Below are 16,868 nucleotides of genomic sequence, written 5' to 3' on the forward strand. Positions count from 1 at the left end.
GCATGGACTACTGGACTCTCAGAAGGGCGTCCCCGCCCGTCACCTGAGTCCCTGTCCTGCCCCAGTTCCCTGCGGCCATGGCCCCACTGGTCACTACCTTAAATCAGAGTTTTTATCTGCCAGTACTCCAGCGGACATGGCGTCTTTCTGCCAGGCCCAGTCAAATCCACACCCTTCCTCCCCTAACCCCTGTGGTCCTCACTGACCCCCACAGGAGGAGGGGAGCCTTGCCCTGGCTGCCAACTCCTGTGCTAAATTCCGACTCCTGGGGACCTCTCCTCCCTCCCCTTCTGAGGAACCAGCGGGACAGTCTACTTTCCTGACTTCCTGGGGGCATTCAGTGTTGAACTAAAGGGAAAAAGTCTCATGGAGGCTGGGGCAGCAAGATGCAGGAGAAAGATCACGTGATGGACCAGCCCAACAAGAATGAACGCTGGAGATCTTCTCTCACTCTGATCCTGATCCCAGAGAGACAGAGACCACAAGGGGCCCTGGGTCCCAATGGCACCTTCCAGTCATACAGTTCTAAAGCTCTCCACCTCATGGGAAAAGGAAAGATGCAAATGTCACTATTGTTCCCATTTCAAAGATGGGTAAGTGGAAGCTCACAGCTGAAAGTTACAGGGGTGCTGGTGGCCAAGTCCATGTGCAGGGAGAGGACAGAGCCTTGAGAGCTGTGGCACTCCAGGGCCCCTGGGCCTTGGAGGGAACATCAGGAAGCAACGGCCATTGCACGTGCCATGGAAGTGGGGCAGAGGGGACTTCCCTGAGTTTCTTGAACTTTTCTCTGAACACCATCTCCTCTGTCACCCCTCTCTACAACTTCAGTGGTCGCCAATGCCAGGCTCTAGAGCTGGGACGCAGTCAGGTACTCAAGACATGGCACAGTGCGCTCCACCTCACCCCCAACCTCATCTGACATACTCCCCTCGAGCCACACCCTCCCCAAAGATAACCTGCCATTTGCAGTTACTACACACTTACCATGTGTCAGCCTCTGGCGCTCGAGCTTTCCATGCATTATTTCATTTCATCCTCACAGCCCTATTATCATCCTCATTTCATGGATGAGGAAACTGAGGATTGAAGGGGATAGTGAGTCACCCAAAGTGACAGAGCCAGGACGTGGCAGAACCAAGAGGCCAACCTGTAACTGATGGAAACCCAAGTCCTCACTCTTGAATCTGCTGTTTATAGCTGTTTACTGATGTAAGTGCCTTGCTTGGCTCCATGTGGAGACACACAGGCCTGTGAGGACCATCCCAGCCTGGAGAGTCAAGGATGGGAGACTGGATCCCAATGCTCCATGGTCGGCTGTGCCGTCCACTGCAGTAGCCACAATGTATGTGTGCTCTTTAAATTGAAATTTATTAAAATTAGAAATTCAGTTCCTCAGTTGCATTAGTCACACTTCAAGTGTTCCACATCTGCCTAGTGGCTACCAAATGGGACAGTGCAGACACAGAACATTTCCATCATCGCTAAAATTCTGTTGGGCAGTGCTGGTCCAGAGTCTGCTCCATTGCACACCTGCTGGCCAGGTCACTCGATGGTGGGCCAGCCAGAGTGGCCCTCCCTCATCCTGGGGCTCCATCACCACTACTGTTCCTGGCCAGGACCCCATCAGACCTCACAGAACACATGGTCCCTCATTTCTGAGATCTCCAGGATGGGGGCTTCTCTGTGGCTGATACTGTTGGGGGATGATCTGAGCAATGATCCTTAGACCTTGGAGCGGAGACGTTACTGCTCACAAACATGAGTGTGAGGGGATTTGGGGGGGCGTGGGGACTGCTGGCAGAAGGTAGCATATTTTGGAGTCAAAGAATATCAGAAGTAGTGGGACCTTAGGAAAATCTGACCCAACCCTCTCATCTCAGAGACAGACAACTGAGGCCATACGGGGGGGTGTGGCCTGGCTCCCGGCTCAGGGAGCACCCGACAAGCGAAAAGTCACACTCTGATCCTTATGCCCATGGGGAGCAGGCGGGACCCTGTGAATTCCTTTTGGGCACCCTGCGGCTTCAGAGGAAAGTGTAGGCGACAACGGGGGGATTCTCTTGGGGAAGATTCCCACTGAATCTACTGCCTGGAGAGGGGAAGTCAGGGACAGCCAAGGAGAGATTTGCCCTTCAGGCTTCAGATGAGGCGGGGACCCTGCTGTGTGACGGCCAAGGCTGGGGCAGCCAGGACAGGACAGGGGCCTCCGGGCAAAACAGTAGGGTGAGCGATCCATCCTGGCCCTGTTTACAAGGCTGTCTGAGATGCAGCAGGAAAGGGAGTGGGGAGCACGGGCAGCAGCGATGGGGGAGAAAAGCTGTGAAAGAGCATTTCTACCCAGAGAGAGGCTGAGAGGAAACGATGACTCATGGACACCGCACATCTGCTCCAGGGGGTTAGGAGAGGCCTCCGCTGGGGCGGCGAGGGTGCTGCTGGAGTTGCTGGTGAAGCAATGGTTTTTAAGTGAAAAGAATGTATTTACTTTCTCCGTCAAACCAGCCAACAACTATTTTCTAGTCCTTTTGCATTTTTAAACTACATGCACTATTTTTAAAAAAGGCACCTGTAAATTCCAATAGAGGGGCATCCTACAGAATCCCTGACCAGTACTCCTCAAAGCTGTCAAGGTCATCAAAACCAAGGAGAGTCTGAGAAACCGTCACAGCCCAGAGGAACAGGAGACGTGACAACTGCATGTAATGTAGTCTCCTGGATGGCATCTTGGAACAGAGAAAGGACTTTAGGTAAAGACTAAGGAAATCCAAACAGAGTCTGGACTTGAGTTAATAATAGTGTATCGATATTGGCTCATTAATTGTAACAAACGTATCACACTAATGTGAGATACACAGTAACGTCAGATGTTAATAACAGGGGAAACTGTGGGTGGGGTGTATGGAAGCCTCTGTACTATCATCTCAATTTTTCTGTAAATCTAAAATTGTTCTAAAAAATAAGTTTCAAAATTAAAATTTTAAAAAGGCACAAATACAATGGACTTTTAAAAATTATAATTTAAAAATCATTTAAAAAATTATTTATGACATTTAAACATGGGGGAAATAGGGAGAGGTTGGTAAATGGTACAAACTTTCAGCTATAACATGAGTAAGGTCTGAGGATGTAATGTACAACATGGTGACTGTAGATGATAGCACTGCATTGCATAACTGAAATTTGTTAAGAGAGCAGAACTTAAATGTTCTGACTAAGAAAAAAAAAGATAAATATGTAAAAAAAATTCAATTTTTAAAATTGAAGGGGGTGCGTCTGCCCCCTTTATGTTTATGATCTCCTCTTACATCTCCCCTTCCTCTGAGCGCTACAATCTGTGTGTTACCTAAATGCAGACACCATGTCTGCCCTTCCCTCTCTTTGGTACTTCCACTCTTAGATTTTGACTTTTTAGAGACAAGGATCCGGTTTCCAACCCAGATTATCTCCTTTTCTACAATTTGAAGAGACCTTTCATGTAGCTGGACTCGGTAATAATCACGGCCCCCTGAATTTGTTCAGGATCCTACAGTTTGCCAAAGCTGTCTGCCTATATTAATCTCACTTGTCACCACAGCCCTGGGAAGGGCGCATGATCATTATTCCCATTTTACAGAAGAGGAAATTGAGGCTCAGAGAGCTTGGGTAACCTGCCCATGGCCACCCCGGCTCGTAAGCGGTAGAGGAAGCAGGAACTGGAAAATTCTTCCAGGGTGCTTTTCCCATGGGTCTTCGCTATCCACTCTCTGCTGAGCTGGGCTGTGGGGAGGGGCACCTTGCAGCCAAACACCTCCCATAGGTGCTCGGGGGCCCATGTGACTCTTGGGGGTAGAGGCAGGGTGAGCCACCTCTTCGGGGCCCTGAGAACAGGTTACAAGGAGATGGGGCTGTGCCGTTTTAAGAGCTTTGACAGCGTTGGCAGCCTTGAACCCTCCCCAAGGAAGCCAAGGGCCTGTGGGGGCACCAGGCTGGGGAGTTGCCTTTCCCTGTGAGCTGTGCGGGCTGTGGGGGGCTATGGGGGACAGTGAAGAAAGCTCCGCAGAGGCACAGTGAAAACCTAAGATATGAGGAGCTCAACATTTGAATTTCCTGGGCCCCTAGGGACCATTCCCAGTGGCAATCACCTGTAAGAACAGGTTGCTTCCAGCAATCCCAGAGCTATAACTAGCTGCAGCAGCCCGGGTCTCTGGCCCTCTCTCCAGATGGGCAGATTTTTCTTTGCTGACTCAATTCTTAGCACAATCAGGGTCCGCCGTACAGGTGGCTCATTGCAAACCAGTTCTGCCAACACAGTTTGAACGACACTGGTGAGGCTTCGAGTCGAGCCTTCTGGGAGAGAGCGTGGGAGCTGGTGGGTTAACCGTTGCTGGGCAGCGCTGTGAAGGCCGGTAGGGTGCTGGGAGATGTACAAGTGTCCAAGGACACTCCTGCCCAGGTTCACGGGGTAACTGAGGGAATCTCAGGGCAGAAAGCACAGGGAAGAAAAGGAAATCTGCTTTGAGAATTTCACATTCCCTCAACGCAGCATCGCAGCAACTCAGAGGGAGCATGGGGTTATGAAAAAGAGCACAGAAAGATTTAAAAGCAGATCAGGGTTCCTTCCTTTGGCCATTTTTAGCTGAGTGGCCGTTCATGTACCCCCCTGACTCAGTTTTCTTTTCTGCATAGTGGGGGTGAAAATATTTACTTCAGACTTGGGATGATTACAAAAGATACAGCATCGAAAAATCCTCTAGCCCAAGGTCTACACTCAGTGTCAGGCCCGAGGAACGGCTGTAGAATAGCTGAATGCCACATCTTAGGGGATCTTTGAGGTCACCTCATTCACGTTATTTCCCTCCCATTTGTAGAAGGGACTGAGGTTCCGAGTGAAGACTTGCCCACTGTATCCTGAGAGTTGAGCCTCAGCTCTTATCTATGGTCATGTGGCCAGGTGTCGCTGCCATGGCCCCTGTTCCAGATGCTGCTGAGTCTGCTGGGACTTGGTGACCATCCCCACCCCATCACCACTCTTTGCCCAGATGCCAGAATCAGGGTGAGAGTTCAGTCAACCACATTTCACAGATGGTAATCGAATGAGGATCCTCCAAAATAAAAGGCCAAGAGAACAAAATGACCAAGATGGTGTAAAAAAACCCTTAGAAATTATAGACCGGTTACTGAGAAATGTTAAAAGGACTTCCACTTCATCTTGTTTCTATTTGATTTGGTGCATCTCATGGGGAATTTTACCCCAGGAATGTAAGCTATGCCTGTCTCCTCCCTAAATGGTCTGCTAATATTTAAACAGGACTTACATCTTGTATTTGTTACTTGAAATTTGTCCCTTACTATGTCATTAAACTTTGAAATAGATGTTTAATCCAGTTGTGGAATTTAGTCCAGGTGTGGAATGTAGTCAGATGTGGGGTGCAGTACAGGTGTGGAATTGAGTGCAGGTGTGGAGTATAATCCAGGCGTGGAATTGAGCCCAGGTGTGGAGTGTAGCCCAGGTGGAATTTAGCTCAGGTGTGGCAGCCGCTGTGTTCATCTCCAGATTCTCCAAAGCCCGCAGGGTTGGTTCAAAGTCTCCATCAACTTCCAGCCCTATTAATGTCCATTTTCTCCAACCAATGGATTTTTCCCAGTGCACCCACCTTAGGTGCCCAAGGACCCCAGGGCTTCTATCTTTTGTGGGGAATATGCAAGAAATGGGGGTGGGGTGTTTTCTGCAGGTAAGAATGTGCTCCGGCATCTCGGGAATCTGTGCACAGAGGCTGAGCTCAGACCAGCTGGGTTCTGCCTGCCCAGCCCTGGCTCACGTCATCCCTGAGAGGCACTTCCTGTGGCCTCCCAGTGTGCCCGTCCTAATGGCTCACACAGCTGCCCTGACACCTGTCAGGGGTGGGAAGTTTTCCAGGCCCCCTTCCAGGGAGTCTAGCTCAGGGTTAAACACACAGGCCCTGGATTCAGACGGTCTGCATTTGTATCCCAGGCCCCCACTTCAGCTGCGAGCTGACCTTACACAAATCACTCCCAGGACCTCAGTGTCCTCATCTCTAAAATGGCAATCATCACCATACCTTAGAGATTTTGCAAGCATAGCTTCGTGTCTGGCACAGAGTATACACTCAATAAATATTACCTATTATATTCTGAGTATCAGACCTCTGCTAGGTGGGCCAAGAAAGGAGGCACAATTCAGGTTGACCAATTTTGTTACCATGGACTAGTTTGGGGACCAAGCTGAAGCCGATGGGAGGAAACAAGTTTTTGGTTTATCAGAGCAAATGATCTGCTCCAGTGATCATAGGCCTGTATTTATCGTGAGTAAAAAAAATTGAGGGTGGACTCTATGAGAATCTAAGTCATGGCCCCAGGCCCCAGTGTTAAGACGTGTTCATAGAAAACTTAGGAGCTTTCAGACCAAAGCTGGAGACTCTGCAGGTTCCAATCTCAGCAGGTACTCTATCCAGAAAGAAATCAGAGCTCAGCTTCAGAGAGCAAAGTTCCAGACTCTCACAATTCAGCGACTCCAGTTAATCTTCCTTAGAGGAACATTACGACTGCCTCCCACTGTTGTGATACCATGGTGAGCCGGTCTTGCAAACACCGAGAACGCCCTGGTACTTGAACTTCCTCTCAGCAACCAGAATTAGGGTTTCCTCTTCCTTCACACTGAGTCACCATCCCCTGTCCCGAAGCCCCAGAGAACTGAGGTCTCAGTGCTATAATTGAGCTGGGGAAGTCCTCCCACCTGGCCCTCAGCCCAGAGCCTGACTGTTTCATGGGCCACTGGTAATACTGGCCCCAGGAGGTAGAGACCAAGGGGTGGCTGACATCTGGGAGCTCCTCCATCCTCCAGCGGGAGCATCTTTGTAACCTCAACAACTTTGCCAATGCCGGGGACACAGGAGGCCTCGGTGCACATTTGTGCATTTGCGTGCATTAGCACGGGGCGCTCAGGGGACAAGAAATTCTAGGAAGCTTCTGGAAATGGAAATCGCCAAGCTGCTTGGGGAGGGAGAGAAGCCACAGATCATCCCTCGTCCCTTCCACCCACAACTTTGCAGACAAGACCCCGCACCTGCTTTAGGTGCCATCACTTACCCAGGGCTCCTTGGCAGATATCTGTGCGGGTGGCTCCTCCAACAATAAATTGGGGGTCATCGCAGATCTCCTGGGAATGAGACCCACAGAGTGCTGTCAACCCACCAGGCACGTGCTTTTGCATTTAGGATGCCTCAGTTCCCAGTGGGGACATCAGACCCCTTCTCCCCCTTCTCCTTCCCTCCGGGGAAGGTTTTGCAGTTACAGTTAGACTGTCATGGGGTTCTTCTCTGACCCCTGCTCTGGGGGTCCTGATAGGTGGTGGGGGACCTCCCTGCTAAGAAGGGCAGTCATTGGACCCCAATGCTCCAAACTGCCTAGACCCTACTTCATCATGCCCCTGCCTAGGGCCTGGCAGCATGGAGTCCAGCCACCTCTGCAGGACATTGAGATCATTCACACTCTGGAACCACCCTACCCAACACGCTAGCCCCTCTCCTCGGTGCCTGCATGTAAGATGCTTTGCCTGCATGGAATTCCTCCCTTTCCCACCCTGTTCTCTCCTTTTCCACATCTTCCCATATCTCAACACTCATTGTCACCTCCCCCATGAAGCCCTCCTTCACAGTTCAGCCCTCACTCATCCCTTCAATTCTGAGTCCCAGAGTATTTGTACTCTGCAATTTAGTATTTGGTTGTGCACTGTCTGGTGGAGCTGATGGGTATCACTCCATCTTCCTAACACTCACACGCTTCTTGAGGGCAGGGGGATGTAGCTGGCCTTCTGAATTTGTCCACAGGGCCATGATCCTTGGAGCATCCATATATCGTGAACCTGCTGTATATCAATACCGGGCTTGGGGCTCTATCTCATGGAGCCCTCTCAGGAACGCAAGATGGGTGTTGTCCCCAGTTTACTGGTGAGGAAACAGGCTAAGGAGATAAAGCAACGTGTCCAAAGTTACGCTGCTCATAAGTTATGGACAGCTCTGGGATTTGAACCGACTGCTCTGAAGTGTTTCTCTTTCTGCTCCTGCGCTGCCTCTAATTGATCAGTAACAAGCCTGGAAGGGTGTTAAACCGCAGGACTGGCCCACAAGCAGCCTGATGGAAGCCAACCTTGAATAAGTCTGGCCCCCGCACAGCCCTCTTAGGGTGCGTTTCCTGATTCTGAAGAGCTCCACCCCAAAGCCACAAAGGAAGTCAGAGCGTAAATCTGGGCTTCTCTCGGCTTGGGCAACACTGGTTTGCAGGAGTTCCACCCCACACCCCTCGGTGTGCCCCTCTCGGGTGAGCAGAAGCTTTTCCTGGGTGAGACCTGGATCTAGCTTCCGTCCATCCTGGCTTAGACTGTAAACTCTTCCAGAACCACAAGCTGCAGCAGAGCAGAGCACATTCCTTGCATGCCTCTGCACTGTCCCTCCCCTACTCAAGTGGGCCTGTTCTGAGGATGACGGACAGTGAGAACGCTTTTCTACTGAGGCAGACGAAGCCAGCTTTGCCCGAGGTCTGCCAGCCAAGCACTTATCCAGCTGATGGAATAGATGGGGCTCAGTGCTGGGAGCCCAAGAATTGTATTGATAATCCTCAGTGCACCAGACACTTACCCCAGAAAGATTTTTCCAATATATTTCAGAAACTTCTCATACCTTTGGCAGCCTCTCCAAAGAAGGCAAAGTTCAGAGTGGTGCTTAGAGATGCTTCAGAAAATTACGAATCTTGCACAGCATGTCGGGCATTGAATTAAATACAGAATGTCACAGAGGAAGGGGCTTGAGGGTTTTGGATTCAGACCACCTGGGTTTGAATCCCGGCTCTGTCACTTCTTATACGAATTCTAGGACCCTGGCAAGTTACTTCTCTTTAAGCCTCAGTGAACCTTAAGGAAACTGGGGTTTCGGACCCTGTCTCACTATCTCCCCCCGTCTTTATCTTTAGTCCCTTCTCTGGTGAGTCGACATATAACACATTCCAGTTGCTTTCATCTGAAACAGCCTCTCAATCCCCAGGTCCCACTCTCCCTTCCCTCTGTCCTCTCTCTCTTTTGACAGCACCCTTCTGAAATTAGTTGATCACATTCTTCCTTTCGGTTCCTTACTTTGGAGGCTACAGCAACCTGGCTTCCACCCACTGAAATTCCATCCCATTGCAACTGCTCTGTTAACATCACCCATGACTCGCTAATGTCCAAATCCAGCGGACACATTTCTGATTCCTTTGCCTGACTCCAACCACAGCAGTGTTTGAGAAGGCAGGACAGAGGCAGAGAGGGCAGCTGTGAGCTGTGGGCTGTAACCACCCACAGGCTGGACACGGTCCCGGCTCCACCCCGGACACCTGTTTGAGCAAATATTTAACCTTTTAAAGTCTCAATTTCCTCAACTGCTGGATGGGACTATAATAGCCACATCCTCCTTGGCAGTGCAGTGCACAGCCTGCCCCACCCTAAGCAGGGGCCCTGAAACGGCTTCAAATTTCTATTTCCTACAGGCATTTCCAACTGTTGGGTGACCTGTCTGTCTCCCCTCACTAGCCCCTAAAGTCTTCAGAGGCAGAAACTATAAGCACTGTGCCTGGCATACAGTAGGTGTTCAATAAATGCTTATTGAACGAATGAAAGAATAAGTGAAGGAGTGTGCGAATTCACGTGGTAAACTGTAAAGTGCTATACAAATGTAAGGTCAATACATTCACGTGTTCATCATTTTCGCAACCATAATTTCATTTGAGGCTCACTACAATCCCGCATTCATTCATTCACTCATTCCACAAAGAGTCACTGTCTTTTGTCCCCAGAGGTATCCCAAGCATTGAAGACAGCGCCTGGCATATAAGAGGCATTCAATAAATAGCGTTAAATGAATGCATGCATAGTGTGAAAGGGCACTAACCCTGCTGGGTATTGGGGATGTACTGGTGAATAATGCACACGTGGTCCCTACAGTCCCGTAGGAAGGATGGACAAATACATGTAATTATATCTATAAATTGTGAAAATGCTTTGAAGGACATTAGCAGGGTGGTGATAAAGATGGGGGGGGCGCTGCTAAGAATGGTCATGAATGACCTCTTTGAGGAGGGGACATTTGGCTAAGACCCAAAGAATGAGAGTGAGCCAGACTCCAGAAAACCAGGAAAGAGCATCCGGGCAGGTGAGAAGGCCTGAGACAGGACGGAACCCGGTGCTTTCGAGAAAGGAAAGCCAGAAGAGAGGAAAATATTGAGGTATTCCCTCTTCTTTTAGATGAAGAAATGGAGGCAGAGAGGTTCAATTGCTCAGGTGGGGTCACCCGGCAGGTTAGCAGGCAAGGAGCTCAAGTGCTGAGTCCTGGCCTAGGGCACTTCCTACTGCACTGCTGCCCAGGGGCTGGATCTGGGGTGACAGAAGGCGACCTGGGAGGCTCAGAGGAGTGGAAGCAAAGCAGGAATGCATCTTCTCACAACAGGAATCTAGCGTTTGCATTTCCCAGGAGCCTCCTTTAGGTTGTGGGGGGTGGGGGGCGGTCCACGAAGTGGCCCATAGAGGGTGGGCCGGCAGGGGCTCCATGGGAAACCGACAATTAGATTAGGCAGCAAGGTGTCCCAAGGCCTGCCAGGGCAAGGGGTACAGAGAGCCTGGGGGGGTGACACAAGAGAGCTTGAAGGGGCCCCTGAGGTACTCCAGGGAGAATTCTGGGCCAGTCGAATGACGAGTAGGAATTGGCTCCCTGCTGCATCTCCCTGTTCTTTCTCAGTGTAAATGTTATGGGGAGGTCTCTCCAGCAACATTTTGGAAAAATAAACAAGAAACTCTGACTGCACAAATCTAACTACGACTGCATGCGACAAGCCTTAGTCACAACGACCAGGCTGCGGATGGTCCCCCTCCCTGAAGCAGACGGAACCTGAGGTAAAGATTGACTTTTCCTAGTCCGATAGTGCCTCCCACCCTTTCTCCGCAGACCCTCCTCCCCACCCCCCACCGTCTCCCCACTGGAGTCCAATAAAGTTTCCCCCAGGCCCTCTTAGGCCCTCTTAGGCCACTCGAGTTTTTCTCAAGTCCGTAGGGGGCTCCCCTGGTGGGCCTGCTAATGGCATTTGAGGGCAGCGTGCGCCCCGACGCGTCCCGGGAGACGCCGTGGGTGGGAGAGGGGACAGGCCTGCTCTGGGGACGCGGGCTACCCGGGGAGCGCCCCCCCCCCGCGCCTGCACCGGGTAACGGGGCTCTGGAGGCCGGGCGGCGGGCACGAGCGCTGGGCTGCGGGCCGCGGCTCCCCGGCTGCAGCGATCGGGCTCTCCGCGCGCCCGGCCCGGCCCTCGCTGGCCCGGAGGCCTGGGCTGGGGCGCCGCCGCCCGCACCCCGCCCTGCCACGCGTGCTTCCTACCGTGGGCCGCTTCCACTGGATGCCCTGCGTCTTGCTGGAGTAGGGTCCCAACTCCTTGAAGCCCAGGGAGGAAGGGCCGGCCGGGAAGGAGGGGTCCTGGAAGAGCGCCCCGGCCTCCAGGCACTCGTTCCGCAGCGCCTCGTAGTCCTGGTTGAGGTACTTGATGGCCCTCTCGTGCGAGCCCAGCCCCTCGGCCGCCTCCCGGTCCTTCGCCAGCTTGGCCGCGATGCCCGCCATCGTGCGCGTCCCGGCGCCCGGCGGTCCAGAGAGCGCGGCTCGGGTCTCCAAGGGCGCGGCCAGGGCCCCGCGCTGCAAGCGGACTGCGGGCGATGATTCACCGCCCGGGAAGCGCCCTCCGCCCGCCCGCCCGCCGGGGTGTGGCCTCGCCGCTCCCGGCCTCTCGGCGCCCGGCCCGGGACGCGCGCAGCCCGCGGCCTGCAGAGCGCCGGCCGCACGCGGGGCCCGCGGGGCCGCTGCTGCCCCCTGCGGACGGCCCCGGGATGGCCCGGCCGGCCGGCCTCGAACCAGAACCCGACAGCCGACTTCCCTCCTCCTGGGCAGGAGGGCTGGGCGAAACCCGAGGCTGGGGCGGTCGTGACCGTCCAGGAAACACCCTGTGAGTCAGGACATCGGGGAGGGAGGCTGAGGGGAATAAATTAGCTGCCAGGCCATCCACTGGGCCCTTCTTTGCGCCAAACGCTATCCTAACGGCTCTGCGTACGTTCTCTCGTTTAATCCTCCCAGCAACTCCCTAAGAAGGTTGTCCTGCTATTGAAACAGGGGGCCAACTTGCTTTAACTATACTCACTTGTCTGTTTGCAAAAGTAGATAATGCATTACTAAAATCCACCCTGTAGATAACATCTCTGATGCCTGGGTCACCATGGTAGCAGGGTGCTTGGGTTTTTCAGGAACCGGCTCCTTGTCCAGTTCAGGCTGGTTAAGACTACTGACTCATCAGCTGGGCCTGCACCTACGTCGGATAGGTGACCCTTTGACGTCAAGGGGCGGAAAACTCCACCCTCAGGCCACCATTTTGTGAACATGCCTCTCAATGAAGAGCCGTGAAGCTTGACTACCCTTGCCCAGATCAGCAATTACCTCCCTTCTCCTTACGTCCAGTTGTCTGTCCCCACCCTTCAGACTACCCTGCCCCTTCATCCCATAAATATCCCTAATCCGTATTTTCCGGAGGCGGATTTGAGATTTGTTCTCTCCTCTCCTGGCTTGACTGCCCTGTGAATTAACCCCTTTCTCTGCTGCAAACTCCTCCTCTCCGTGATGGGCATAACGGTGTGGTGGCTAAAAGGAACCTGGTTTGGTAACACTATTGTCCCCATTTTGCAGATGTGAAAACTGAGCATCAGAGAGTTAAAGAACACTACCCAATGTTGCACAACTAGTCATCGGCAGAACAGGGATTCTAAGTCACCAAGGCCTGTTATAATCACAATGCTACACTGCTACTGGTCAGCTATTTGATCCCAGATAGGGTTGCCAGATTTGGCCAATAAAAATACATCCTCCCAGTTAAATTTGAATTTCAGGTAAACACCAATAATTTTTTGTGTAAGTATGTTCCAAATATTGCATGGGGGCATAGTTATACTAAAAAGTTATTCGTTGTTTATGTGAAACTCACGTGTAGCTGGGAGGATGGAGTGAATATTGGTAGAGGATTTAGGATGGTGCCTGTGTTAGGGGCCACTGTGACCACTCTGTTGGGGAGAGAGCTTGAGATTCTAGCTCATAAACAGAGAAATGGGTGTGTGCCCAGGAATGTGGTCTTTTCCCCTCTTGTCCCCTTCACTAATACGGAAGAATTTGAGTTTCAATGGAAAACTATGCATTGTTTAGAGCAGTGATTCTTAACTGGGGTGAATTTGCTCTCTCTACCCCACCCCACCTTGGGGGACATTTGGCAATGTCTGGAGACATTTTTTATTGTCATGACTTGGGGATGGGATGCTACCGGCCTCCACTGGGTAGACGCCAGGAATGCTGCTAAACATCTTACAATGCCCAGGACAGCTCCCCACACAAAGACTTACCTGGTCCAAAATGTCAATAATGCTGAGGCTGAGAAACCCTGGTTTAGAGCACCTCCTTCCAGGTTATCTGATTCTTAGCCTTTCATTGCTTTTGAATTATTTTACAACTCGGAGTTGTAGATAACTGTAGCAATGCGGTGCAGATATGCAAATTAATTCTGTCCGGTGGAGGGATCTTTCTCCCCACTGTGGAAAAGCCAGCTGAGTCAATTTGCACATTCATTTCAATATTCCTCACTTCATAGAAATCTGTGCTTCTTTGACTTTCCTTTGAACCAGCTACAACATCTGCTTAGTTGCCTCATTTAATTAACGAGTTAAACGAAGCCTTTAAAATGTGTTCGTTTTATATCTATATGAGAGTCATGGTTTTACCTTTATTTGAGAATTATATTTTAGCCAGAGGAAGGAAGACCGGTTAATACTCTGTGGAGAAAGTGGCATTTAAGTTGATCTTGAAGGAGAGTTTGAGATTTGAATATTTGGGACTTTTCTGCAAAACAATGACCTGTCAGGAAAAACTTAAAAGTCTTTGGAATTAAAAAAACAAAAAAGGATTAGGGGGTGTCCTGTGGAATGCTAGGTGGAAGGAACCTAATGTACCCTTCCAAGGGATCAGATCAGTAGTTATCTGCGCCTTTCACAGTCTTCAAGCTATTCGACAACTCGAGTAAGTTGTAGAAAATTGATAATAATGCAAATAATTCTGTATTTATAATAGGGAGTGTATTCATTCTGTGTTTCTCCAGAGGGAGAGCTGGGACTAGTGATGGATTTAATGCAAATGTATGCAACTGAATTTTCTGTGGTGGAAGTGCGATCACACAGTTTTGCATCTATTAACAAATTTCAATTCTGTATTCCTAATTGGCTGCTCTTTTGTATTCTCCTTTGACTTATTTTTTTTTTTAAAAAAAACACCTACCAGTTCTCTTACTCATTAATCAGTTAATTGAAAACTTTAACATACATTCATTTTTTAAAAATTATTTCTTTATTTATTTTCCCCCCAAAGCCCCAGTAGATAGTTGTATGTCATAGCTGCACATCCTTCTAGTTGCTGTACGTGGGACACGGCCTCAGCATGGCTGGAGAAGCAGTGCGTGGGTGCGCGCCCAGGATCTGAACCTGGGCCGGCAGCAGCAGAGCGCGTGCACTTAACCACTAGGCCACGGGGCCGGCCATAACATATATTCATTTTATATTTGTATGAGAGTCATTATTTTACCCTTTGAAGACAGTATCTTTTAACACACACTTTGTGGTCAGGTCCTGTGCCTTAGCCTTTGTTATGGCATGTGGGCATCATAGACTCTTAATGGATGATGGAGAAATAAATAAAATGGGTGAGACGTATTTGATGAAAATGGAGGCATTTTTCTTGTACAAGAGGAGGATAAGAGGGGCACTTGGTGCTAGCTTCAAGTGTTTACAGGATTGTCATGGAGAATAGGGAGTGTATTCATTCTGTGTTTCTCCAGAGGGAGAGCTGGGACTAGTGATGGATTTAAAGGGGCGTAGATTTTTTTTATTGATGTCTTAATAGTTTATAACATTGTGAAATTTTAGTTGTACATTATTGTTTGTCAGTCACCATATAAATGACTCCCTTCACCCCTTGTGCCCACCCCCCAGCCCCCTTGCCCCTGGTAACCACCAAACAGTTCTCTCTGTCTGTGTATTAGTTTATATTCCACATATGAGTGAAATCATGCACTGTTTGTCCTCTCTCTGGCTTATTTTGCTTAACATAATACCTTCTAGGTCCATCCATGTTGTTGCAAATGGGACGATTTTGTCTTTTTTTACGGCTGACTAGTATCCCATTGTGTGTGTGTGTATATATATATATATATATACCACATCTTCTTTATCCAATCATCACTCGAGGGACACTTGGGTTGCTTCCACTTCTTGGCTATAGTGAATAATGCTGCTATGAACATAGGGGTGCATAAGCCTCTTTGGATTGTTGATTTCAGGTTCGTTGGATAGATACCCAGTAAAGGGATAGTGGGATCGTATGGTATTTCCATTTTTAATTTTTTGAGGAATCTCCATGCCGTTTTCCATAGAGGCTGCACCAGTTTGCATTCCCACCAGCTGTGTATGAGGGTTCCTTTTTCTCCACATCCTCTCCAACATTTGTTGTTTTTTTGTCTTGGTGATTATATCCATTCTAACAGGCATTAGGTGATATCTTAGTGTTGTTTTGATTTGCATTTCCCTGATGATTAGTGATGTTGAACATCTTTTCATTTGCCTATTGGTCTTCTGTATATCTTCCTTGGGAAAGTATCTGTTCATATCCTCTGCCCATTTTTTGATTGGATTGTTTGTTTTTTTGTTGTTCAGTTGTGTGAGTTCTTTATATATTATGGAGATTAACCCATAAAAAATAATTGTCTCATGGCTCGAGCTGTGCCACAAGGAAGGGGGCCGCCTTGTGAGACAGAGAGTACAGCACTACTGGTGGCTTTCAAGTGGTCAGAGGTTCCCCAACTTGACTGGGCATCAGAATCACTTGCAGAGCATGTTAAAAATACAGATTCCAGGCCTGGCAACCAAGATGCTAATTTAGTAGGTCAGGAAGTCTTTGGTCTTTAAGGCTTGAGAGCCAGCCAGATTGGAGCCCTACAGTTGGAGGGGCCTGCAGAGCTGGGGGCTGGTGACCTCTGAGGTCCTTTCCTAGCCAAAGAGTGCTGAGAGTGTGCTGGCAGGTGATACAAGCCAGCCTGGTAGGTACTTTCCCAGCATCATCAGGGGCCAGGTTCTTCTTAGCTTTAAAGTCAGCATTGGCTTCATTCTTGAGGGGCCACACACCCGTTTTATAAGACTGCATTCTGAAGGATCTATTTCTCTGCCCTTCAAAATGTTTCGGGGACTGCCTGTTGCTCCCCATTTTCTAAACTTCCTGGAAAGGAGGAAAGAGTCTTAGGATATGTGAGTTGCATTCGGCCGCCATGAGTGTTTATTCAGGTTTAAGAATTGAGCCCCCTGTTCCTGTGAAAGATGACATGAGTGGAGCCATGTTAGAATAGAGCCGGAGCAGCCGTTTCAGAGGAATTGCCTTGCACGTCTTGTTTTCTTCATCTTCCAAACTGGACCAAACCACCCACATTCCAAGAAGTCAGTAAGGACAAGAATATCCTGTTTGTAAGGACTGATGACACTGGACTTTACTGATGACCGAATCGCTAACCAATCAATGATGTACAAGTCTAGCCTTTTGCCCGATGTTTGAATCTCAAGCCACTCTGTGAAGTACAAACTTCACCTTACCTCACCTGGCATCGATGAACTCTTCCAATACAACTCACCTCATCTTACTCACTTTTTTCTATAAAAACCCTGAGCTCCTCTCCATAATGAGGACACTATTTGGGTCTCTGTCTGCATCTGTGTTCCCCAAATTGCAATTCTTTGATCC

At 49.8% G+C, this 16,868-nt stretch overlaps 1 protein-coding gene across 1 annotated transcript in view; it reads right to left on the reverse strand.

The window, feature by feature from the left end:
- CAPN2 (calpain 2) overlaps positions 1–11,739 on the reverse strand; it is a 57,411-nt gene extending 45,672 nt beyond the window's left edge. The window contains exons 1-2 of the mRNA XM_058533642.1: positions 11,388–11,739; positions 7,084–7,153 (exon numbers count right to left, since the gene is read on the reverse strand). Coding sequence (XP_058389625.1) covers positions 7,084–7,153; positions 11,388–11,624 — 307 coding nt within the window. The 5' untranslated portion in view covers positions 11,625–11,739. The remainder of the gene's footprint in view (positions 1–7,083; positions 7,154–11,387) is intronic.
- Between the last annotated feature and the right edge of the window lie 5,129 nt (positions 11,740–16,868).

The sequence above is a fragment of the Diceros bicornis genome, chromosome 38, assembly GCF_020826845.1.
Source record: "Diceros bicornis minor isolate mBicDic1 chromosome 38, mDicBic1.mat.cur, whole genome shotgun sequence".
NCBI lineage: Eukaryota > Metazoa > Chordata > Mammalia > Perissodactyla > Rhinocerotidae > Diceros > Diceros bicornis.